Source organism: Exophiala dermatitidis, assembly GCF_000230625.1.
Source record: "Exophiala dermatitidis NIH/UT8656 unplaced genomic scaffold supercont1.2, whole genome shotgun sequence".
Lineage (NCBI taxonomy): Eukaryota > Fungi > Ascomycota > Eurotiomycetes > Chaetothyriales > Herpotrichiellaceae > Exophiala > Exophiala dermatitidis.
The window spans coordinates 2,196,468-2,219,627 of record NW_008751647.1 but is presented as its reverse complement, the minus strand read 5'-3'; the positions used below and the strand labels follow the sequence as shown (position 1 = coordinate 2,219,627).

The following is a 23,160-nucleotide window of genomic DNA, read 5'->3' as shown; positions in this document are numbered from 1 at the left end:
ACTCTGGTCTGGGTGAATGAAGTCGGATCAGGTCTGATGCGCACTTCTTTTTGTTTTGACTACCTATTTATCAGCAGCATCCAAAGGCTTCATGCCTTCCTTTTGCACTTCGGCCCTCTTCTGACCAGCAGGCTTGTTTGGGTCTTTCGTTCCAGGGGCTGATCCTTCTTCATCCTGGCCACCTCCAGTACCGACTTGGCTCGTGGGCTTTGCTACGCTCGCTGAGTCTTGGATACCACCCTCTGTCGCTCGAGAAGATTTAACTCCCTGTTCTTGTGCGGAGCCGGACTGAGGATTGTCTTTGGCAATGTTGGTTGCATTCTGGGTGTCGCCCTTGGTAGTGGTGGTAAGAGATCGAGCGAAGGGAGGAACTGCAAATTGAAAATGGTCAGCTCTTACAGGCTTGTACATGGCACTCCGAGGTGTAAGTCGGCTATTGTATCTGAACATACCTCGATTGAATCTGGTTGAGCGACAGCATGGTCGTACCAAGCGTGCTGCGGGTTGAACCCGAAGAATTCTCGTTACTGCTGCAGTCATTGTGGATATTATAGCAATGGGCGTTGTGGGATTCTGGACAAGTACGTTAATGATGGGCTTCAATAGCAAAGTCGAAAAGGGATCCAAGAGCATCGAAGTTCAACTTGTAGTGCATCTCTTTGGAAGCAGTTCTGTACGTCATTGTTGACATCACCGGCCCCTGGACTCGGGGTCCGGGGTTTTCTACAGTGCATTATGACAACTTGAAGCGTCACGACGACAGTCCAGCCGGAATACGAACAGCTCACAAGTGTCGCGTTCTTCAGCCTCGTGCAGGATTGCAGTCCTACCAGGTGGGAAGGTGGACGTGCTTTATCCTTCTCTGCAATCTCAGAGGAAATGGATATTATTGGGCGGGGCCGCGCAAGGCTGAGGGCCTAGAGACACTCAAGTTATTGGCTCCACTGCTATGGAGAACTGACCCTCAACACCAATTGTGCTCAGGCATATTCTACCCATACTTCAGTGATCCTGTTCAAATCACAAGTCGCAGCATGAGCTACTACTTTACACATATGAGCGGAGGTGCCTTTGAACTATTCTGCCACCGCAGTTACATGGCCGGAACCCAGATCAGACACATAGTCACCCGAGTAGGGAGAACACGTGATATGATTGCTTACATAATATGATCGGAAATAAATGTGGTGTGTGAGTGCGCATTGGATATGGCTGCTCCGAGGCCTTGACGCTCAGCTGTAGCAACTCAATACAACTGCGATTCCCTCCACGTACTGCGGCTCCGGTCGTCACGGAAAGGGCGACTTGATACGCGCTGGCGGCAATGAGCAATGCTGGGACTTTAGCACTGCGCCTGGCAAGAAAATGCTTGCAACACGCCTCGACATGTCGACACTCGCTCAATGCGGAGTCCAATGCTCGCCCTCTCCTCAACTCTCCTCTGACTAGACACACCTTTTCTAGTCAAGCTTGGACCTCTGTACGTTCGCGATGCGAAGGACAACAGCGATGCTTTTCACAAGTGACCCGGTGCGCCTTCCGCCCGTCGCTCGTGGCATACAAGCTCAAACCTTACGACAGAGATGATAAACCAGAGAAAGGGTTGAGGTTTCAGAAGGGCGAACTGACTAGTCGAGAGGTCATAGACATTTTTGGACCGAGGGCACCGCCCGTACCCTTTGCAAATCGGCTTCTTCGAGTGCTTCATGGACGCCGTCATGATGGCACCCTGGATCTCCCGCTCCCCGAGGATGTGCAGTCCGAGCTGCACAAATACCCTCACGCTTTCGACGATGGTCTGCATTGGCTCAGACAGACATATCCCATCGATGAGGACGCCGCTATTATGGCGAGGATTGAAAGAGAAGAGCATGCTTCAGAACTGGACAGCCCAGCCGAGCTCATACAGAGAGGGCAGGACCTCGGACTATATAAAGGACCTCAGAGCGGATACTACCATCAAAAATTGAGCGACAAGGAAGGAGATGTGTTTGGCGTCAGCGAACTTGATCGACTGCGATTAGAAAACGAAGCCGCCGCCCGCAGAGAAGAGGAGGAAATACAGGCACAGGTTGACAAGCGCATGGCACAAATCCAAGCGGAGCGAACCCAATCCCTTGCGCAACGACCGGAACAGGGTCTCGAGGCAGCAGAGGAATTCAGACCTCCCAACAGCTTCGAAAAATGGGTCCTCAAAGCACAAAATCGAGCTCAGTCAAAGCTGACGCTCGAATCCCCCGAGGTCACCCAGAAGACTTTGTTTCAGCGGCTGTTCCCGTCCTTCCTCCTAGTATCCGTGCTATGTGGCGCGAGCTACCTCTACTCTCAATATTGGACGCGACCGAGACATGCAGACCGGTTCTTTCCCGACGTCTCACTTTCTGTTGCCACAATAGGCACCCTGGTGGCGCTGAACGTGGCTATTTTTGCAGCTTGGAGGATGCCGCCCTTATGGAACTCTCTAAACAAGTATTTCATCATTGCACCGGCTTACCCTTACGCGTTCAGCATGCTAGGGAGCCTCTTCAGCCATCAGAAATTTACCCACCTCTTGGCCAACATGCTTACTCTGGTCCTCTTTGGTCTTCCTCTACATGAAGAAGTCGGCCGTGGAACCTTTGTGGCCATCTACCTCTGCTCTGGCCTGATCGGAAGCTTTGCGAGTCTTGCTCGTCATGCCGTTCAATGTAACTGGCTGACGACATCTCTCGGGGCCAGTGGATGCACTTATGGCATCGTTGCTGCATACTTGTATCTTCATGCTGAGTATGATCCTCCTTCAATTTCAATGTGATAGACCTGCTAACTTGGACATGACAGTTCTCGATTTTCGATTTTGTTTTTGCCGCCTGATCTGGCGGAAAAGTTTTCATTCACTGGAGGCGCTGTTCTGGCAGCTATTACCGGGTATCATATCATTCGGGCCTTGGGCCCAGTGAAAAGGATCGATTACGTTGACCACCTGGGTGGGCTCGTGAGCGGAGTCGTCGCTGCTTGGTGGTGGAGGACCAATAGAGAAAAAGAGAGGGAGCAAAGGAAAAGGAACGCTCCATGGTGGCAGAGTATCGTCGGCTCAAAATAGAGAGAGGAGCACATGAGAGAGGGAATGGAAAATCAATATACCATTGTATTTGAACCGGTGGACTGGGCAGACCCTCCTCCGCCAGCCGTGTCGGCTTGTAATTTTACGCTTGTAGAAATATGACCATGCTCACCACATGTCCTCAAGGATACGCGAGGATTGCTGTAAAATCTAGCTTAGTTGATTTCCGAGCTCCTGGAATCCGATGCCTCGTGTTGTCGATATTACCAAAAGTCGAGTTCTGCGGAGTTAAGTTGATAGTAGTGGCAGACGGAGCGGAATATCGGCGTCCGCCCCGCCGACGTCAGTTTCTCCCGCGGCGGAAAACTTGGTGAAATTTAATCATTGCGCCATGCAATACACTGCATTATTGAGCTTTCTGTGATGATTGCCGCCATATGAACTGAACACTGGAGGGCCAATCTCACCATCCTCTCTTCTACGTCGCCAGTCCCGTAACAGCCATCTTCTGTGGTTTCTACTCCTGGTTCTACTCGTAGCGCCGTCGGTTTCAATTTCCCCTAACGCACTACTACTCAGCTGAGCCGGCCAAAATGACGGAACCACAACCACCACAAACCACTGGCCCTCCACAGATTCCTGCGACGTCGGAACTCTCACTCCTACGGATTCTACATTCGCCGGCCCCAGGCCCATCTCGATCATGGCAATCGACACCACATCCAGACCCATTTACACCACTACTGGCCACAGCGTCCGCCGACAAAACAGTCAACATCTGGAGCTTACGTGACTTTTCACTCATTTCGACAATCAGCGGGGGCCACAAGCGCAGCGTCCGGACCGTGGCATGGAAGGATTTTGGTGGTCGGAGCAGCTCGAAGCAACTGAAAAAACAAAACTCCAAGCCGGTGGTGTTGGGCACGGGCAGTTTCGATGCTAATGTGGGTATTTGGATATGGAATGATGATCGACGATGGGCGAGGTTTCGGAGAGATCAAGAGGAGAATACAAGTGGTGGAGATGATGTTATGAAGAAACCAGAGGGCGACAACGAGGTTGAGGTGGATATGGGAGGACAAGACGATGACGATGAAGATGAAGAATGGCATTTCTCGACTCTGTTAACGGGACCAGATTCGGAGATCAAGTCTATTGATTTCTCGCCGCCGCATTACTCTGCGAATCTGCTGGCGACGTGTTCGCGGGACAAATCGGTCTGGATCTGGGAGGAGGTCGAGCCCGAGGAGTGGGAGACGATTGCGGTGCTGAGCGAACATACTGGTGATGTCAAGTGTGTGAGCTGGTGTACGGGTGCTGTGCGGAGAAAGAGGCGGAAGGTGGTAGACACTACGCATGAGGGAGATGTCGCCATGACGAATAATACTACCCAAGGGGATGGTACTGGGAGAAACGGAAATGGAAATGGGAATTCTAATGACGAAGAAGAAGAAGACGACGAGGTCGTCATAGGATCCCGCGAAATCCTAGCTAGTGGATCCTACGACGATACGATTCGACTATGGCGTGACGTGGAAGAGGAAGGCGACTGGATTTGCGTGGCTGTCATTGACGGCCATTCGGGGACGGTGTGGGATGTCAAATGGGAGGGATATATCAATTATGCGCAACTGGATTTATCCTCTTTGTCTTCTCAGCAGCAACAAGATGTGGTCATCGCCGACTTCGAAGCAGATTGGTCCCCCCGCCTTGTGTCCTGTTCCGACGACTTGACGGTGCGGGTGTGGCGGCGCGAACTGAGCGAGGCGGAAAAAGCCAAACGACGCTCTCAACAATCCCAAAGTGCTGGTCCTCAGACGGGGTTTGCTAGTACCCGTCTCCCGAGCGTCATTCGGCCACAGAGCAGTATGGAGCGCTGGGTCCAGGATGCCGCTTTGCCTCAAGTTCATGTTCGCAGCGTCTATGCTGTGGACTGGTCGAGACGGTCGGGTTTGGTTGTCAGCTGTGGTGGAGACGGCACGATTGCTGTGTATAAGGAGATTCCGGATGTTGCGGACAATACCGATACCGATGCGGGTCATGTGGGCAAAACAGCAGCAGCAACTACAAATGGTGGCCAGCAGCAGCAACAACAACAACAACAGAACACCGATGATGTCGTTATGTTGAATAACGGGGAAAGTGGTAGCGGTCATGGTCATGACGAATCATGTCCGTATAAACTACACCAGATGAAATGGACTCTCGTGGCCCTGATGGAGGGCGCGCATGATGAGTACGAGATCAATCACGTCTGTTGGGCCCTGCGGCGCGACAAGGACCGGCGTTTTGACGAAGAGGAGGTCATTGTGTCCACGGGTGATGAGGGCGATGTCCGCGTTTGGACTTTGCCTGACGATTTGGCAAGGGAAGTGCAGAGAGATCTGTGAGCTTCCAATTTGAGTGGTCTGTGATGTTGATTTTGACGCTGAGTTTGCCGGAGTTATTCCTCTCGCGGAATCTGTGTTGCGGGTATGTTTGGCGCGATGCTTTTTCGACTAGAGGTGGTTGAGAGAGAATGGAATACTAGTACCCAGTGGTTTAGACGATCTATTCGGGCAGTCTGGACCTTGCTTGCTTATCCCTATCCTATTATACCGCCAGGACGGTGGAGAGGATCAATAGTTCCTGATTTGGCATGAAAGATACCAATCCCAAAAGATATTTGTCGGACGGCGTTGGCAGCTGAAGTTGATCACGCATGACCTCGGTCCTGAATGCCACTTAGATATGTATCTATCTACTCGGACTTGGAACTCAAAGCCCTTCTTCGAATCCTTTCCAAGCCTTCCATTGACCACATTAGTTCTAACCATGTCCGGCAATGCAAATATTGTACACATTCTGCTGAAGTATTCTCTATACTTCTGTCGTTCGAGGTCAAATCGCCGGACCGGGCAAAACAATGATTGCCCTCTTCTACCTGTTGGATCGACCCAACCCAGTGTAGACTATCCTTCAAGCAGGGTAGAGATATTGAATTTTGAGTTCTTCATTGCCGTAGCTTAGTCTTTGAGGACATGCTCGTATGTAGCCTTGTCCCTCAGGGTAAGAGACCACTCACGTGTATGCTCTCTCTCGCTTCACTGCCCCTTCACTGGGGTATGGCTATCCCCACCCGTACTTCACTGCGCCGGCAGAAATTCAAGGGTAATAGATTTGATATTCCAAATTCCCTTCAACAATCTCAGGAGCTGGTAACGCCTCTGGGGAGCTGATGGCCGAAGTTGATCGCTTCGGCAAGCGACCACTCTAGATTGTGTGGGATCATCTTAATATCATCCGTCTTCCAGTATTCGACCTCTCTTACCTGACCTTGATCACGGTATGAAGTCGGAGAGATGGGTGTGGTGGTTAACCACGAAATAAAAAACTGGCCCCTAACTTCCGAACTGGTTTCGAACCCTGGGATCACCGGTTTCTCTTGTGTGAGTTTTTGTCACTTTGAGTTTTTGCAGGTGGCGTGTGTTGTCGTGATAGCGAGCGGGAGGCTCGGGCGACGTGCGATGGGAGACACTCGGATGGCAGCGTTGTCCTGGGAAGATGACATGGAGATCCGTCCTTGGCTGGAGAAGGCACCTCAAACCTACAGATGCATGACCAGCACTGGAACTAGTATGTTCATGGTGGCCGCCGACTTGTAAAGCTGGAATGCTGAGAGTGGAGATGGATGTGTTGGTCATCTGAGCTCCGTTCATCCTGCACCGAGATATGCCTCTTTTCGCAGCTGCTTCGCTGCTTTGCGGGCTTGGTTCATGCTCCCACCATACAAGTTGAGCTGTTCATTTCTTCGGAACAGTGCGTCGTCGGTAACGTCATCCAGCACAAACCGGCCCATCTGACCACTTCGCCAACGTTGGACAAATTGCAAGGCAGAAGACTCGAAATCCGGAGCACCACCTTTCTTCAATCGCCCTTGCTTCCTTGCAAGACCCTCCAGCACAACAAATACATCGTTGGTTGGCTCCGAGAACATTTCATATGACCTTGGATCACGCAAATTCAAATGGAACAGCAGATAGTCGGCGATCGTGGTCGGGGGAATGATGGTGTCCTTGACATTCCCACAGAGTGCGAGCTTGAGCATACTTTCGGCGTCCGGGACGTACGGCACGAACACACCAGGGGTGTCGAGAACATAGACCCCCTCCTTGCCGTCCTCTCCGTCAATTATCTTTACACTGGTTCCGATCTTGCGCGTAACGCCTGGTTGATCTCCTGTTCTGGCAGCCTTCTTCTTCCCCAGACTGACGTTCCGTAATGCGTTCAGAAGGGAAGATTTGCCAACATTGGGCATACCGACGACCATGAGGCGAGTTCCGAAGAGAGACGTCGACTCATTCGCATGGGCCCGAGCGAAGTCAAGCACTCGGTTTATGGCGGATCGAGACTTTACGTCGGCGAACAAAGAGGTCGAGGGGGCATCCCATTTCTGTACAATGGCTTCTCGCTGGCATGATATGTTAGCATCAACATCCAAGATACGGCAGGCCAAGCTCCCTTACTTTCTTATCTTCGCCAGTATAGTTACTCCCCAGGTCTTGCTTCGTGTAGACAATCAGTCTCGGACGTTCGCCCAGATTGGCTTCGAACAGGGGATTGCGGGAGACAATAGGCGTTCGATAGTCGCGGCATTCAATCACAAGGTCGATCTGCGAGACCATCGACTTCATCTTCGCCAGCCCGGCTGCATGATGTCCTAGATAGTAGGACCTGGGTATCGAGGACAGATGCGGATAGACATGTCGAGGCACGAATGACCCCATATTGGTGTTGAAGAGGTAATGGGGAAGTAAACAGTCGCCTCAACAGCCATGCTATTTCTAGTCGGAGGCCGTCTGACTCATAAAATCCCAGACAAGAAAAGAAATCAATGATGAAGGCCAGTGTTTGCTGGATCCGACATGAGCGCAGGCATTTCGGACTCGTGAGAGCATTCGAAAATTTTATGGCGGAGCAGGCGTACAAGATGTGCATCATCGCCGCAACACTACCACCAGCCGAAAAGTCTTCTAGACGAACAATCAGGAAGCTGGGCCTCGATGTACATAGCTCCTGCTATCATGTCCCTGGTCATCCATTGTGCTATTTTTCTGTTAGGCCAGAATGTCGGACATGCAATAACTAGGTAAGTTGCAACGAGATGGACAGTTGCAATAACTGGAACCTAACTCTCTGGCTCTACAACGTGGGACAACCGCGTCACAACCGCGTCACAACCGTGTACTGGACCAACTAGACCGACAATTCTACAAATCTTTTGATTGTTCTAAACCAAGCAGCAAATGGTGAAGGTATGGTGGCTTCATCACGCGGTCTTTGAACTTTCTGATTTAGCATCGGCTGCGATTCGAGTGCTTCGACAGAGGAATATTGTTTGTCAAAATTGTTTGACGCTTGTTCCTTGATCAACCCGAGTCCCCTTCATTGCCCTGTCTCAGACTTGTTGTTACCCCAAACTCCCTACTCGGGCAGATCCTCCTCACCGCTCCCTGGATGTTCAATCCTGCCGGCCTCGACGTTTAGACACAGTCGAAACAGTCTCGTCACCATGGGACGGTTACACTATCATCGAATGTTGGATCGGGTCCTACTCGCACTCGTCACACTGGTGGCATATGATGGAGCATTTGGCCGACATTCTTGCCGCCTGTCCGTCGGCTTGGTCATGACTGAAGCTCTGTCCTAGGTGAGCCAACCCCGTCCGACAACGCCGACGAGTGCTGGGAAGCACGTGCAGAGGAACAAGTATCTAGTTCGGCGACAACAATATTCAGAGGCAATGAAACGGTAACTATGGAAAAGGCTTCCCAGAGAACAGCATCATTGGGTGCAAAATCAGGTCATGGCTGGAAAAAGTGAGGTGGGACGCCCTCCAGCCACATGAGCGTTGAACCACAGAGTTGGAAGGGCGCTGATATCAGTAGGACACTGTGGTCTGTCCCATGCCCGCCACCTCATGAGGATTCACCCACGGAAAACGATAAATCCGGGCGCACAGGACGTCTGGTTGCGTGGGGTCGAGTTTGTTACGTCCCCTCTGATCCGCGGTCAATTCAATGGAGCATCTTGTGAGCAAGTTCGAGGCAAATCTGCATGAAGCCGTAACTCAGCCCGACCACGTGTGCCCCGGGCAAGATCGTTGAGCCACTGCGACAGGGCGAAGTGACACAGAGCGCCATCCCGAACGCAAGGTAGTTGCTTCGAGAATGAAAATGCGCCTCCTGACCCAACAGAGATGCAGCTGGTTGTGTTGTACAAGAAGCAAATTAGGGGAAATCATGATGGTTGGCTTTGAACGGCCGGGCGCAGCTGGTGATATGTTGCACATAGCACCAATCCCTCCCTTCCTTCCGTGGCCCTGCATATCCAGAGTGTTTGCGTCCACAACCTGATCGCCCGATGCAACACACTACTACTACAAAGCAAAACAAAAGAATACACGGACGCACAGAGGTAGCAGCGAAGAAGACCGAGAAGGCCAAGGCCACAGCAAGCGAAAGCCATGCCATGCCGGCAGGATAGATTTGCCCGAAAGGGGCAGAAGCAGGGCCCATCTTCGCCGGGTCGTGCGGTGCTTCTCGAGCCAATCACGACTCGCCGGCGGATTGTTATCGTTATCGCCTTATCGGCCGGCCCTAAACCCGGTTTGGCAAGGCTGTCCGTGCAGCCAACCGCCTCGCTCTGGCCTCCATCGCAATCGGCCACCAGCGCTCTCATCCTCGCCTCGGCCTGGCATATCGTCTGCGTCCTTCCCCGCTGCCAAAGGCGAAGGGCGGCCATGCTTTTGTTCGCCCCAATGCCCCTCTGGCAGCTTGTCTGCGTCAAATCACTGCCGGTGGCCGACTATCCGACATGAACGACTGCGATCACCCTGCCAGACTGCCACTCTGGCCCAGGTCACTATGTCACCTGTCCTCTGGAACTTGGACCCAGAGAACAATGGGCCATGGTATATGATTTCCCTCCTGGTACAACCAAGTGTGGGGACCGGCTGTTGGCCATGCACAACGTGGGCCCTGGCTTCTTTTCTACGCCTCTTTGAGCTCATATCTCCCCGGTCCCTGACCCAGTACTTGTGTCCCTCGATGCCTCGCTTGCCAGCCCAGCTCTGGCCAGGCTTTATATCTAGCACCCTACTCGCTGATTTTGTGAAGTTTCATCAACAACGAAACATTGGACTCACTATTTTGACTATTATTCGCACCCCGGTGGTGTAGTCTAGCCCATTGTCTGTTGTTTTGTTTGGAGTCTCTCTGTTTCACACATCTACGCATCGATAGCCATATCTGCCCGCGCACGAGGCTCTTCACTTCCGCTCTATATCGGCTATCTGAACGTTCATTTTAGTTGACTCGGGACAGCCTTGCTATCGAACGAAGCGCTGCTCCTCCGAAAGGCGGTCGCTTTTCCAACGAACCGGTGACTCTTCGGACTCAGCAGCTGCTCTCCCAACGACAGGTTGCTATTTAAAGACGCCATTGCTCCTCTCAAAAAGTCTGAGCCATCGAATCATTATATACTGCTCTACGAAGGACAGATAGCAATGGTCTCAATCACGAACGCGAATGTATGGCTCTACTTGGGCCTCGCCATTTGCCTAAGTGCAATTACATATCTGAGCCTCAGTCAGCGGCAGAAACAAGTTGTATTCGAGCGGTTGAGACTCAGAGGACGTCGTGCATCTAGTGCCAACACACCACCACGCTCACTCTCGCCGGACAAGAAACAACCGACCAACACTCCTCTCAAGGCCTCTGAATATGTCAACAGCTTTCCACCACTGATCCGGGACAACCTGGCCGAGGTCATCAACAAACTTCCCGATGGCAGACGCAATGCCCTCGGTGATCTCGAATTCGACGAAAAAAATTGGTCAAAGTCCATCCTCGGGTTTGAAGAGGACTTCCGAACATGTGACCCCAACAAATACATCTACACGGGAGTGAAGGTCCAGGAGGTGCGGGCTCTAGGAGACTTTCCGGACTACTCTGTTCTAAGCGGAGTACCTCTCCCTAAACCATACCTCGAGCATGACATCAACAAGGCGCTGCCACGGCCATATCGGCCGTTTCGCTGGGCCTATCATCAGACAATGTGTAAGTTGGCGACAGAAAAGGCACGAAATGTTTGATTGCTCCAGAACTGACCAGTTAATTTTCCGATTCAGCTTTGACCAAAATGGAACCTGACTGGTGGCTCGAACTCGAGAATACGTACGTCGAACGAATCGCAGAACGCAAACGACTGTATGCCGAACACGGCGAATCCATCCTAGCCTGGCTTCCGGGCTCGGAACTTGCGTGCAAAGAACTGATGGAGATGTCGTTGCAATTCCTGTGCGCTCGGTACCCGCAATATTTTGTCCTACATGACGACAACAAGACGTTTGAAAACCGAATCCTCGGCACGAAGCAGGATGTCAGCGTCAAACATCCTTTACTTGTCATGCTGGACAACATACCCGAAGATTTCGCCCTGATGCTGCGGAACCCGGAGACCGGGTATTACCATTTGCGGGCGGGGATGATCTGCTCGGCGCTGGGTTGGAACGTGGGCACTAAGATTGGCCTCCAGCTGCATGAGATCCACGCCCCGATTCCGGATTACAAGGAGAAGATGCAATTCAGTATGGATCGGTAAGTTACTATTTGTTTGTGATTATGATTACTGCCTGCCTGGCTGGCTGGCATTACGAAAATTGGTATCTAATATGCCCTGGTTGGTTTTTGTTATTTAGATTCTTCACCAAAATGCCCGCCCAGAAACCCATTCAACGCGGCTCTTGGGGTCTGGAAGTCGACAAACCTCTCTACATGCCACCCGGCGACCCGCACGAAAAGTACCGCGACTTCCAGTGTCCCGACCTCGACCCGTCTCGTGTCCATCTCCGCGTCGACTGGCAGACGCTGCGTCGGCTACCGCTGTCTGGCGCGGTGGTGTTCAACTTCAAAGCGCTGTTCACACCACTGTCCGAATTCCGCGACGAGCCGTACATTCCGAGTTTGGTGCTCAAAGTGATGCGTGAGGGCAAGGAAAATCTCATGAAGTACAAGAACACATGGCATGTGGAACATGTCGTCATTCCCACGCTGGAAGAGTTTGAGCGCGAACAGATTGCAAAGGGGCTCGTCGAGAAGGATTGGCAGCATCATACGTTGGATGAAAGTCCTTATTTTCCTGGATGGCGGGACAAATGGCTTAGACAGCAGGGGTATGGTGGACCTGGGTCGAGCCCTGCTGGGGTTGATGGTCCGATTCCTATCTCTGTCGAGACTTAGTAGGGAGTTACATCCGATTATGATCGGGGCAGATCAGGTTAGGGTTAGCGAGATATTGGATGGGTGCCCGTCCATGTTTGAACATTCAAAGTGAAAAATCAACAAGACTGGGCGTGACATCTAGTTGACAATAGCATACCATCAGCCTGGTATCATTTATAGCTGTTGGAACAGAGAGACAATTTCATTTCCTCTTGTGTATTGTATCCTCTCGGCGAGGAGCAATCTTTGCTTTTTGTTGTTTGTGCACGATGGAGAATGAGCAGTCCTTTCCTGGTATGCTGATGGATAATGGCGTCATCTCTGCTTGCACTTGAACAGGGGTGTTCAAGTTTGAAGAGACGAAGAACCCTGTTGTTGACAATTGACTGCCTGCCACTCAGACTTACCATTGATTCGCTTCGGACTTGGACGTGTCACATCTATTCCGTTGACATGTGATGAAATACTGTACCTAGGGATCTGGGGTAACTATCTACCGTACTGTTATCTATGACTGTGTCTCTTATAATTTCTCATTCTCATCACAGTACATCAATCTCACTCTTAGTGCTCGCAAGGGAGCGAAGAGTATACTAGACCGGTAGCCGTTGTTTTGCAGTTGGGCATTTCGGAGGCGCCGTCGCTCACACCATTGACAAAGTATTTACTATCTAGTATCTATCGACTATCCCTGCAATGGGGAGTTCCAATAAGCCTGGATTTGGAGGGGAAGGGTTCCTGGATTTACCCCAGCAACCCAACATCGAAGTCGGGGACTTTGTCGATTTCCATCAAGGCGAGACCGTCTCGGACCACCCGAACAAGACTGGTGACTCAGCCAAAGAACAAGAAGCAACAGATTCAAGTCAAAATCCTGGCATGATACTGGTCGCAAAGATTTGCGATGCATTGATAAAAGTGGGCTACGACGTAACCAACGTACGCAAAGTAGCCAAGCTGGTTACGGACAATATGATGACAGCCTCATCAACCCAGGTTCGCCCCGTGGACGATCCAAGCCTCGTCGAGAACAGTGACAGTCTCAAGAGTGAGCTACTAGACGAACCTGCGCGAGCAGTTGGCTTGCTTCTGCAGGGACTATTGGACAGAAAGACTTCTCGTTCTCGCTCTCGCACGGTGCAAATGAACTCCAACGAACCGGTCGTGTTGATCAATCAGTCAAGCCGATTAGATCGAAATACGTTCAGTCGTGTGGTCGACGAGACAGTCAGTCAGTTGCAGCATCAATGGAACGTCTGGCCCGTTCGCGTGTATGGCGGCGCGCTTGTTGAAATGGAGGCTGACGATGATGGGTACTGCATTACATTGCTGAATGTGGTGAATACGGACATTGGCGGTCCGAGTATGGTGCAGTTGCTTGATGAGCCGTGTGATGCTCCTGAATGGTGTTCTTTCACCAGAAGGGAGGCTTGGAGGGAAAGGGACTTGCTGTATCGTGACCAAGGAGAGCCTGCAAGCGCAGTCTCCGAGGGAAACGTTGAGGAGGACGTTGACGTTTTGAATCGGCCATCTGCAAGCCTTGATGATGCGTCGGTGGGTGAAGAGCCTGCAACAGCGCATCGGCACGATGCAACATCTGCTTCTCCTCAAAGGCAAGCTGGAGTTGATGATGTCGATAGCTCTGTCGCGCCAGTCGAAATTCTAGATCGCGAGATTTCAGTCTCGGCCGACAATGCCTCGGAGGCGCGTGAATCGCCGCAACAGGAGAGTCCCGACCTTCACGAGGTGAAAACGCCAGACAAAAATGTCCACCATCCCACTTGGGATCGTCATGACGATAGCATCTCCTTGGTTGACTTGATCAAGGCCCAGGCTTCGACGTTATCACCCTCGACCAAGGCCGATAGCACATCGCAAGGAGAGCCTGAGCCGGTCAGCGAGGGCTGCCTCGCAAAAAGCGACAGCCTTGTCGAGGACGAATTTGTTGTCGTGTGATGATGAGGGTGCTTTCCAGTGTTGTTATATGTTAGGGCTGTGCCGATCTCTTGGGCATGTTCACCCATTAATAGAGCCGCTTTCACTTCTGCTTCTACTCCTGCTCCTGCTCGTAGGGCTTGGGCTGCCACCATTCTCACTCGCCGTTCCATTTCTACCGGCCGTTTCGACCACATCGTCATCCTCCTCTTCCATAGCATCCAGCTCGGCCTGAAGCGGACTGACGCGTTCCTCAAGCTGGTCCAGATCCTCCAACAATTGTCTCGCCGGCAGTTTCCATAAGCTTGTTCCGCACACCCGCTCTTTCGTCAAGAGATTGTCCACAAACTCATCCATGTGTATCAGCTCGTATGTTTCCTTTCGACGATATCTCAATTTCCGGTAGTCCTCCAGCAGCGGCTCTAAAGTTTTGTATACGTCGGCCGGATCGAAGGTCAACCTGATGTAAAAGGCGGCAAGTGCTCGCAGGTATTTCCATTCCTCTCCTCCGTTTTTCAGATATTCCAAAACAATCTCCTTGTCCGGGACCAGCGTCAACAACTTGAAAGCCAGGCAGATGAACGGGGTTGGTTTCATTGCGACGCCATATGTACCACCAATGTATGTGAGTTCGACTGCTCGATCGCATAGGGTGGCGGCGTTGAGACCGAAGCACTGCTCTTTCCAATACAGAGAATCCGTGATCCGATCTCGCATGGGTGTCTCGAAGAGCAGGGCCGGGTTTTGCCCTCGAATCAGCGGCCCTGAATAGCCCCGATTGTCGAGGGTGTTGGATGCATCGGCGCGGTGAGTCATTTTGGCGCGTCCTATGAGGGACTCTTCGCGACAGATACAAGTTGTTCTGTCTTACTCGTCGAGGATGTTGCCTTTCATCATGATTATCTCGTGTAGTGTTCTCGTGTTCCTCTGCGCGCAACAAAAGTTCAATTTCTCCGCGACGTCATGGCGCCAAGTCCGACGGTTGCCCGCTGCAACGGAAATGTAAACATCCGGACAAGTGCTGCAGGACGATACTCAACTCCGGCTGTTGACCAACCACGAACCCTATACAGAGTCTTGGATACACCAGGTCGATCTATCTTCTGCAGTACCAGAGGAGAGTCAAAACTCTAATATACTGTACCATACCTTGTACCAATATCCGAATCCCAGAGAGGGCTGTCCGTGACCGCGCCCTCGTCCGGACCACTGAGCACCGCCGCATCGGCACTTGGGTCACGGCCTGATCCTTGCGCCGACATGGTGCTCCTCACTTCATCTGCAGTCTCGGTTGTAATATCGAGCAGTATCGTGTGTCTATTTACGTTTTTGCTTTTTTTGTCCGGATATGTCCTGCAACAACAAACCGTTACAGCATTGCGAGAAGCAATACGCCAACCTCCCGAACCAAAACCTGTGCCGACGCTACCACCCCAATTCCGAACCCCGGACAACCAGACAACGTTCGGGATCTTCGAGGACAAAGAAGATGAGACGACTCTCCCAGTGTTAGACGCTCAAAGCCCAGACGGAACTGGAAACGTCGGGGAATCCATACAAGTTCCCATTCTTGAGAGACCCGACCAAGTTCTCCTTGCCGAACCAAGTGACGTTGCGCCAGCTTCCAAAGAGTCTGATCAGAGAACGGACTCTGCTGGTCCTCCTCAACGTCTCGCTTACATTTTTGCACTTCTTGAACCATCCGACCTATGTGCCGCACTTCTGTTTGCCAAACAACACAGATCTTCCTCTCAATTGCCGACCCAACCTTCGATCGTGCTTTTATATCCATCCACCTGGGAATCAGGCACCTCATCCCTTCAAACGTCTGCGCTGAGCTTCATGCGTGACGTGCAAGACTTGTACGATCTCGTATATCGTCCTGTCCACATCCGTCCAGGATTGGATGTAAGAGCGCAGCTTCTGGGTGAGCTGCAGTGGAAACGATGGGATTATGAACAGGCATTATACCTGCGGACCCCTGGACTAATGCTCGACGGGGCGGCACTAGATGGTGCCTTGGGGTCCAGCAACCCCAGAGATCCTTGGGCCCCGCTCAATCCGGCATCTGGCGGCAACCCGGATGTTCTGCTGCTGACCAAGAAGGCCCTCCACAGCCCTCGGAAAGAGATGAGAAGGTTGGCTATGACTGCTACTGCTGGTCGTGCAGAACCAGAAGAAGGGCCCAATGCCGAAATTTCCTCGGGAAATGCTGCATATGTGATCTTTGAAGAGGAGGATCTAGCCCGTCCTGGGCCAGATGACGAAGTGTATCGAAACCTCGTACGTCGATTTGAGGAAGGACGAAGATCCGTTTGTGCTGGCAGTGGGTTACTGGATGACAACTCGTCGTGGGAATTATGACGGAACAGTCGCGGGCGATCTACGATGAAAATTGTTTCTACAGGCGTAAAGATAATGACTGATCATGGTTGGATTTTGGGAACCATTGATACATAGAGCCATACTTCAGATGCAAGCGTTCTGGCGTTGCATTGCGGTCGCTTTATTGACCGCCGGAAGAACTTGAACACAACATTTGCTGGTCTGCCCCTTGCAGATAGCACCCCATTTCATTTCTCATACGATCACTTCTGACCTCTGTTCTTGGAGAAATGGATTCTACCAGCAGCCACTTCTCGTTGGAGGTACCAAGTCAAGAAGTGCCAGATTGCACTCGCAGCCGCTATCCCCGTGATCTCCAACCAGTTGAATCCAACGGTACCACCAGGAAGGCTGAAACTTCCTGCGGCATTGGCATCACATCGGGCGAGATTGGTCTCGTAGAGACGTTGAGCAATGGTCGTGCAGGTTTGGTGCTTGTCTTTCTTCTTCTTCGAGGCGTAGGCGGCGTACGGAAGGAGGATCGCAAAGAAACATAGCAGGGAGAGGAGTTGAAGGCCAATAGGGACTCCGTAGGTCGAAGCCCATTTCTTGACGTGCTCGAGATCTATTGCATCCCATGGTTTGAGTTTGGCCTTCGAAGACTGGGCGGGAGAGTCTGCCATTGTATTCGAGTTCTGTGGGAAGTTAGCAAAGGCCAGTGTGAAATTGAACAGACCGGGACTTGTTTGTCGTACTGGTACCTGATGGCTCTGCTTGTCTTGCTGGTCGGCAGGTTCCTCTTTCACGGTGACAATCGGTCGGCATTCGGCATCATGAGGAAGGACGGGGATTGTGTCAGTTTCAGCTTCAGTGTCCGCGGCCATGGTGATGCTTGTACGTAGAAGACCAGGCTTGGACGTGATGGAAATAAGGATGCGCATTGAGGATTGCGGTGCGTTCTTATACGTCGAGGAATGGCTGCCTGCAGGTTGCACAGGAAAACAAGCGCAATTGCTGCCTTGAAGACGTTCAGTTGCAGTGGTCGAGTGGCAGCGTCACTTTTTGATCACTGCACTTCAAGTTCGCTTGGGAGCCTGCAACTTGAACGCTGCCACTCACACACTGCCAGTGCATCATATCCCTCCACTGCAGCTCAAGCCTGCGCGGTCTCGTTACACAACGGCTTCCATTTTCTTACCATTCGGTCTTCTTGATTGATCTCGAAGCCCTGCCCAGATTGCTGCAATCAAGGCATTATTGAGCGAAAGGTTGCCCCTTTATGCATATATACCTGACTGGCGCAGGCGGAGAGCATTCGCTGTCGTTACTCCTTGGTCCCCTATCCTCCCATCAGAGCCCTACCTTACCTACCTGGTTAGCTGGACACTTCGTGACCCTTCCGGGCAACGAGCCATCTGCAAGCATCTCCCATCGACCACAGACACAGCGATCCAGACTACAGCCCCCATGAAGTTTGGCAGCTTGCTGAGTTACAGGACGAGAAACGTCGGGCACTAGGCGTCGGGTTTGTCCCGGGGTGGATGCTCACCTCGCGGCAAGGATCATGACAGTTCGAGGGCCAAAGCTCCTTACAACACGACGCCGCGATTGGCAAAAGAATTAGCGCAGGCAGTTGTGGACCCGGCGATTCGCCATGTCGCGGGACGTCACTCTGAATGCACTTGTCTCGATATCTCGGGTCGTGACGATTGTGCATAACTTGAATTGCGCGTGGCACTCGTCCCGAATCAAGAGGCCCATTGTATGGGTTTCATGTGCAAGCCACTCGGAGAGGTGAGGAATAATTTGAGATACCGTCTAGGTGACCAAGCAAGGCGTCCATATATAACCACCGTTCACGCAGCCCTTCGGTGCAACCTTCATACTTCCACAAAGCAGTTTTGATTACTCCATCGACCTTTATAGTCACACACTATCCTCAGTCCACAGTGTCCTTCTCTTTGTTCTTGCAGGCGCTTGGGACCTTCGCAATGACCACCCCTTCTGACCCTGCGAAGGTGATGGTGATTCGCGACATAACCCCTAACATCACCACTCTCAGTGTTCCTTTCGCTCGATTCGGGCTCATCAAGGTTGGCGGCCGCGCCACCCTGGTCAAGCTGCAAACTGGAAACATTGCAGTCTTCTCGCCGGTAGCCCTCACCTCCGATGTAAAGTCTAAAGTCAGGACCATGGGCCCAATAAAATACATTGTTGCCCCTGATATCGAACATCACATCTTCGTCACTCCCTGGGCAAAAGAATATCCTGAAGCAGAAGTCGTCGGCGTGGAGGGCTTGCCCGAAAAGAGAGAGGGAAATCCAGACACAAAGGGAATCAGGTTCCATCATATTTTCACAGCCAAGAACAAACGCGATATGCGCATCAGCCCGGAATTCGACGAGGAGTTTGATTACGAGTATTTCCACTCTCATTCCAACAAAGAGCTTGTCTTCCTGCACAAGCCCAGTCGAACGTTGATTGAGGCCGACATGTTGTTCAATCTCCCAGCTACTGAGCAATACTCGAAAGCGGCAGAAGATCCTCGCTCAGGTATCTTGACTAAGCTGTTTGCAAGCCTGATGAATACTCAAGGGAATTTGATATGGCAGAAGAGATTCCTGTGGTATGCAGCGGGCGGGAAAGATAGGCCAGGGTTCGCCGAATCAGCGAAGAGGATCCGACGCTGGGATTATGACAGGATCATTCCGTGCCATGGGGATGTGATTGAAACGGGCGGCAAGAGCATTATGGAGCAGGCCACTGCTTGGTTTGTTGAAAGTAAGCAGTGATTGTAGCGAGAAATTCGAGAGTGAGGGAGGGGGCGGCACATGTGACCTGGTTGGAGTACGACGTGGCCGCAAGGGGAAGCATTTTTGCAGGTGTTCAAGCCAAACTCATCGCCAACAGAAAGTCATCTCTCGGAAGGTGCATGGCATTGTCGGGGTCCAGCGATCCTGTATCTCTCTGGACTTTCGGGTGCGATCCGACATATGCCCGCGGACATACAACCAGAGGATGAAAATTGGCAGAACAAGCAGTCATAATCGGGTAGTGGTCGGAATGGTTGAGAGATGGTGTTCGCACTCTCCCATGGGTTTTAGGGACATGCACTTGTGTCAGATCTCGTCATGCATTGCACAACCCGCTGCGATGACCGTGAGAAAGAAGATTTGTCATTGTGCCATTGCTGCCATCGGAGCATGGCTTAAGCTGTGCCCATATCAGCGCACATGAGGGGATGATCCACCGGCGATGTATGTTATTGCAGAATCAGCGATGACTGTTTTCGGTTCAAGGTCGGTTGCCATGTTCTCATGAGAATCGGCATCATGGTTGCAACAGCGGCGGTCCCACCGTCGGGCACTTTCCCAAAATCTGGCTTGGTTGGCCAACTACGCTCGTTGAGCTGCATGTCGCTAAAGGCCGGTCGATTGCGGCTTTGCATGGGACTTTTGCCCGGAACAGATGTCCTGGTGGCATTATTTGGTGAAATGGCGAATGGTCACAGTCTGTCTGAAGGACCCAAAGGCACGTATGGATTATCCCATATTTATTTTAGTATATATCCCTGGTTCGTGGGACGTCAAGATGGCCCAATGTGACTGACCGGACTGAATCTGGCCGGTCTTCGCAGAATGCGCAGCCCTACGAATAATTTATTCAGCCTTGCGATGCCGAACCCCGGCATAAATTGAATCTCCCCACATGCACCACCTTCAAACTGGTCGACTTACAGCATATAGTCTACTAGTATGTTTGGTGCGTGCATCATCTTCGGAGCCATGTGATCCAAGGATACCGAAAGGGAGCTTGCCCAAGTGTTATTGCAATGTAGGTACACACAGTTTGGGACAAACCCAGGTGGCGGAGAATGACTCGGAAAATCACCGGACCGGGCGACAGTCGTCCGGGGATGATGCTCAAGACCCACCACAGCTCAGCGTGGGCTGCGATCGACTGTACTGCCAGTGGCACACAATAAGAAGTCTAGACGGGAGGATACAGATCTTTTAAAAGTCGACATCGTGGCTGCCTTCAAGAAACACTTCAGTAAAGAGGAATCGAGGAATTTTTTGTTGAAGCAAGGCTGGCAAATTCGGCACGGCGGTCTTTGCATCTATAGAGAGAGGGTGAATTCGTGGGGAAGCCGGATCCCCTCATATCCGGTGTTATAATATCGTGCTCAAGAAGAAGCCGACAAGAAAAGCGACAGGACAATAAGGAAAGGTATACAACATCGGTCACCGCGACCACGACTTATTACAACAGCAAACTGAGTACTTAAACTCTTGAGCCGCCAACATTCGCTATCTACAGCACATTACCAAGCATGGACGCAACATACGCTCAGCTGGCCGAGCGAATCTGTGAAGCAGCCGCCGCAAAGCATCCAGGCAGACTACTCGTGGGCATCGCTGGGCCACCTGGATGTGGGAAGACGACGATTGCCAACCATGTGGTCCGACTGATCAACGGGGACAACAACGGCACGTACGGAATACATTCTTCTGCTTCCCACAACAAAGAATCCTACCGCTGTCGAGCACAAGCCGTGCCGATGGATGGATTCCACTATACGCGGGCGTATCTGGACACCCTGCCCAACCGCGAAGAAGCATATATCCGCCGCGGGGCGCCGTGGACATTCGACGTGGACGCGATCCTGAAATTTGTTAGGCATCTCGCGGAATCTGCAAAGTTACCACCATCGAGGAGACCCACGATCCTCGCGCCGTCGTTCGACCATGCCGTGAAAGATCCCAAGGCTGACGATGTCGAGATCTCCCCGGATACCTCGATCGTTCTTCTCGACGGCAATTACTTGCTTCTAGACGAGGATAAATGGCGGGATATTAGTGGTATGTTGGATCTTAGGATCTTTGTCAATGTCGAGCCGGAAGTTGCTAGGGAAAGGGTCGCAAAGAGGCATGTTGCCGCGGGAATTGAGCCGACTCTCGAGAAAGGCCATGAGAGATTCGATAGGAATGATGGGATCAATGGTGATCTTATTCGGAGGAAAATTGTGGACTGTGATTTGGTCGTGCAAAGCGTGGATAGTCCTGATTCAGAGCAGCCTGTGAATTTGGATAGTGCCGGTGCTGGGACTGGAGTCGCTGCTCAGGCTGGCGGATATACGACGCAAAATCAACAGGCACAGCAACAGCAACAGCAGAGACAAACCGTGCCGTCTGGTTCAGGGTCGGAGTCATTGCCGGCGAGAATGACCGGAATTGAAGTGGTTTAAAGGAGTTTCTAGAGATAGATTTAGAAGGTTCCTGGCAGCATTGTTACATTTGGGATCATGTTGGGAGAGACCATATACTCAATAAGTCATTCAAGTTCTCCTGGATGTGACCTTTGGGTCCAGTTTTGGCCTTCGTCTCGGAAGTATTGTTGTCATTTCGGCAAGTTTTGTCAAATGTGTTTGCGGACTCAGTGCATCTCCGGAGAAACAACGTAAGGCACTTAAAACTCCGCCGTAGAACTTCGTCCGCGCACCTCCGCACTTTGACGCGTCTACGCGTACCGCGTCGTGTTTCAGGAACATGCGTCCTCAGAATGTGTCAAACTTACAGAGGGACCCTTTAAGCAACCTTGAACCCCACCAAAAGCCCGCTCTTATTCAGCTGCATCTATCTGCGTCTGTTTGCATCCTCTTTCTTTTCCTAGATTTCTATCACTTCACGAACATAACATCCTGTACTAGTACCACAGTTTACTGCAGTACACATACAAACGACAACATAACCTCCGGTTCTTTCGTCTCTCACGATACCAAATCCAGTCCTTAAACGCTAAGCTACCTAAGCCATGGCCCCTACATCACCTCAAGAAAGATTCGACCAAGGCAAAAAGCACGCGGCCCTCCTCCGAGCGCTGCTTTCACACCCAGCCATGGTCTACAAACCCGACGGATCGCCGGACAGAACCAAGATCCATCCGACCCTGTTCAACGTGACCGATTTCGAAATGTCAACCTACACAAAGTACATTTTACCTTTACTTCCAGAAAATGCGCACGAAAACTGTCACGCTTTATCGTTTCAGCCGGGTGGTCCGACGGGGCCAGAAAACATGGACAAGCTCGCCGATGACCTGTATCCCCGCATGTCGGGCGGGGGCATGAGGCAGAAATGGATCGATGCCACGAGTCGAGGGTTTATGATTTCGTCTATTATTCTGGATAAGAATAAGCAGATGTTGTTTGGGGGGTCGTTTGATTTTGGGGATGAGGTTGAGGCTGCGGCTAGGGCGTTAACCTGAATGCTGGCCAGGGCAGGACAGGGCAGGAAAAGAAAGAAAGACTATGTTGTCTTTTCTACCAAAAATAATGTATGAGTACAACTTACCAGGGAAATGACACGATGGGGAGCAGCTACTGCAGGACGGTGCATATACTATGAATCCGGGTTTTCGATTACCAAAATATCACATGATCATTGCGTTATGGCGTATTAGAGTCTTCATTGAGCGGCAGTCGTCTCTGCTTCCTTTTCCATTTACTCGCTTCAAGATTGAATGATTCGTAAAGTTGGCAAGGCTTGGACATGAAACAAGGCACCGAAATGAAGGAGCAACGCGACTGGGAGA

At 51.6% G+C, this 23,160-nt stretch overlaps 12 protein-coding genes across 12 annotated transcripts; 8 read left to right on the top strand and 4 right to left on the bottom strand.

Moving 5' to 3' along the window:
- Positions 1-63: 63 nt before the first annotated feature.
- On the bottom strand, positions 64-540 carry HMPREF1120_02294 (uncharacterized protein; the record flags this gene model as incomplete). The annotated part of the gene is made up of 2 exons (XM_009156331.1): positions 64-371; positions 453-540. 2 exons carry the CDS (start codon positions 538-540, stop codon positions 64-66), a joined length of 396 nt encoding a protein of 131 aa, XP_009154579.1.
- A 222-nt stretch (positions 541-762) lies between these two features.
- On the top strand, positions 763-3,273 carry HMPREF1120_02293 (rhomboid-like protein). Its single transcript, XM_009156330.1, has 2 exons — positions 763-2,766; positions 2,821-3,273. Exons 1-2 carry the CDS (start codon positions 1,325-1,327, stop codon positions 3,080-3,082), a joined length of 1,704 nt encoding a protein of 567 aa, XP_009154578.1. The 5' UTR covers positions 763-1,324; the 3' UTR covers positions 3,083-3,273.
- Positions 3,274-3,385: 112 nt separating this feature from the next.
- HMPREF1120_02292 (uncharacterized protein) lies at positions 3,386-5,885 on the top strand. The gene has a single exon (XM_009156329.1). The coding sequence runs from the start codon at positions 3,637-3,639 to the stop codon at positions 5,431-5,433; it is 1,797 nt and encodes a 598-aa protein (XP_009154577.1). The 5' UTR covers positions 3,386-3,636; the 3' UTR covers positions 5,434-5,885.
- Positions 5,886-6,737: 852 nt separating this feature from the next.
- Positions 6,738-7,809, bottom strand: HMPREF1120_02291 (uncharacterized protein; the record flags this gene model as incomplete). The annotated part of the gene is made up of 2 exons (XM_009156328.1): positions 6,738-7,493; positions 7,549-7,809. The coding sequence occupies 2 exons, from the start codon at positions 7,807-7,809 to the stop codon at positions 6,738-6,740; spliced, it is 1,017 nt and encodes a 338-aa protein (XP_009154576.1).
- A 2,780-nt stretch (positions 7,810-10,589) lies between these two features.
- On the top strand, positions 10,590-12,324 carry HMPREF1120_02290 (alpha-1,2-mannosyltransferase; the record flags this gene model as incomplete). The annotated part of the gene is made up of 3 exons (XM_009156327.1): positions 10,590-11,142; positions 11,214-11,682; positions 11,784-12,324. The coding sequence occupies 3 exons, from the start codon at positions 10,590-10,592 to the stop codon at positions 12,322-12,324; spliced, it is 1,563 nt and encodes a 520-aa protein (XP_009154575.1).
- A 678-nt stretch (positions 12,325-13,002) lies between these two features.
- HMPREF1120_02289 (dihydroxyacetone kinase) lies at positions 13,003-14,262 on the top strand (the record flags this gene model as incomplete). The annotated part of the gene is made up of 1 exon (XM_009156326.1): positions 13,003-14,262. The coding sequence occupies one exon, from the start codon at positions 13,003-13,005 to the stop codon at positions 14,260-14,262; it is 1,260 nt and encodes a 419-aa protein (XP_009154574.1).
- Positions 14,263-14,322: 60 nt separating this feature from the next.
- On the bottom strand, positions 14,323-15,057 carry HMPREF1120_02288 (uncharacterized protein; the record flags this gene model as incomplete). The annotated part of the gene is made up of 1 exon (XM_009156325.1): positions 14,323-15,057. The coding sequence occupies one exon, from the start codon at positions 15,055-15,057 to the stop codon at positions 14,323-14,325; it is 735 nt and encodes a 244-aa protein (XP_009154573.1).
- A 444-nt stretch (positions 15,058-15,501) lies between these two features.
- On the top strand, positions 15,502-16,605 carry HMPREF1120_02287 (uncharacterized protein; the record flags this gene model as incomplete). Its single annotated transcript, XM_009156324.1, has 1 exon — positions 15,502-16,605. One exon carries the CDS (start codon positions 15,502-15,504, stop codon positions 16,603-16,605), a length of 1,104 nt encoding a protein of 367 aa, XP_009154572.1.
- A 224-nt stretch (positions 16,606-16,829) lies between these two features.
- Positions 16,830-17,450, bottom strand: HMPREF1120_02286 (uncharacterized protein; the record flags this gene model as incomplete). Its single annotated transcript, XM_009156323.1, has 2 exons — positions 16,830-17,261; positions 17,322-17,450. 2 exons carry the CDS (start codon positions 17,448-17,450, stop codon positions 16,830-16,832), a joined length of 561 nt encoding a protein of 186 aa, XP_009154571.1.
- Positions 17,451-18,557: 1,107 nt separating this feature from the next.
- On the top strand, positions 18,558-19,358 carry HMPREF1120_02285 (uncharacterized protein; the record flags this gene model as incomplete). The annotated part of the gene is made up of 1 exon (XM_009156322.1): positions 18,558-19,358. One exon carries the CDS (start codon positions 18,558-18,560, stop codon positions 19,356-19,358), a length of 801 nt encoding a protein of 266 aa, XP_009154570.1.
- A 1,541-nt stretch (positions 19,359-20,899) lies between these two features.
- HMPREF1120_02284 (L-iditol 2-dehydrogenase) lies at positions 20,900-21,814 on the top strand (the record flags this gene model as incomplete). Its single annotated transcript, XM_009156321.1, has 1 exon — positions 20,900-21,814. One exon carries the CDS (start codon positions 20,900-20,902, stop codon positions 21,812-21,814), a length of 915 nt encoding a protein of 304 aa, XP_009154569.1.
- Positions 21,815-22,138: 324 nt separating this feature from the next.
- On the top strand, positions 22,139-23,046 carry HMPREF1120_02283 (uncharacterized protein). The gene has a single exon (XM_009156320.1). It carries the CDS (start codon positions 22,381-22,383, stop codon positions 22,831-22,833), a length of 453 nt encoding a protein of 150 aa, XP_009154568.1. The 5' UTR covers positions 22,139-22,380; the 3' UTR covers positions 22,834-23,046.
- The last annotated feature ends 114 nt before the right edge of the window (positions 23,047-23,160 follow it).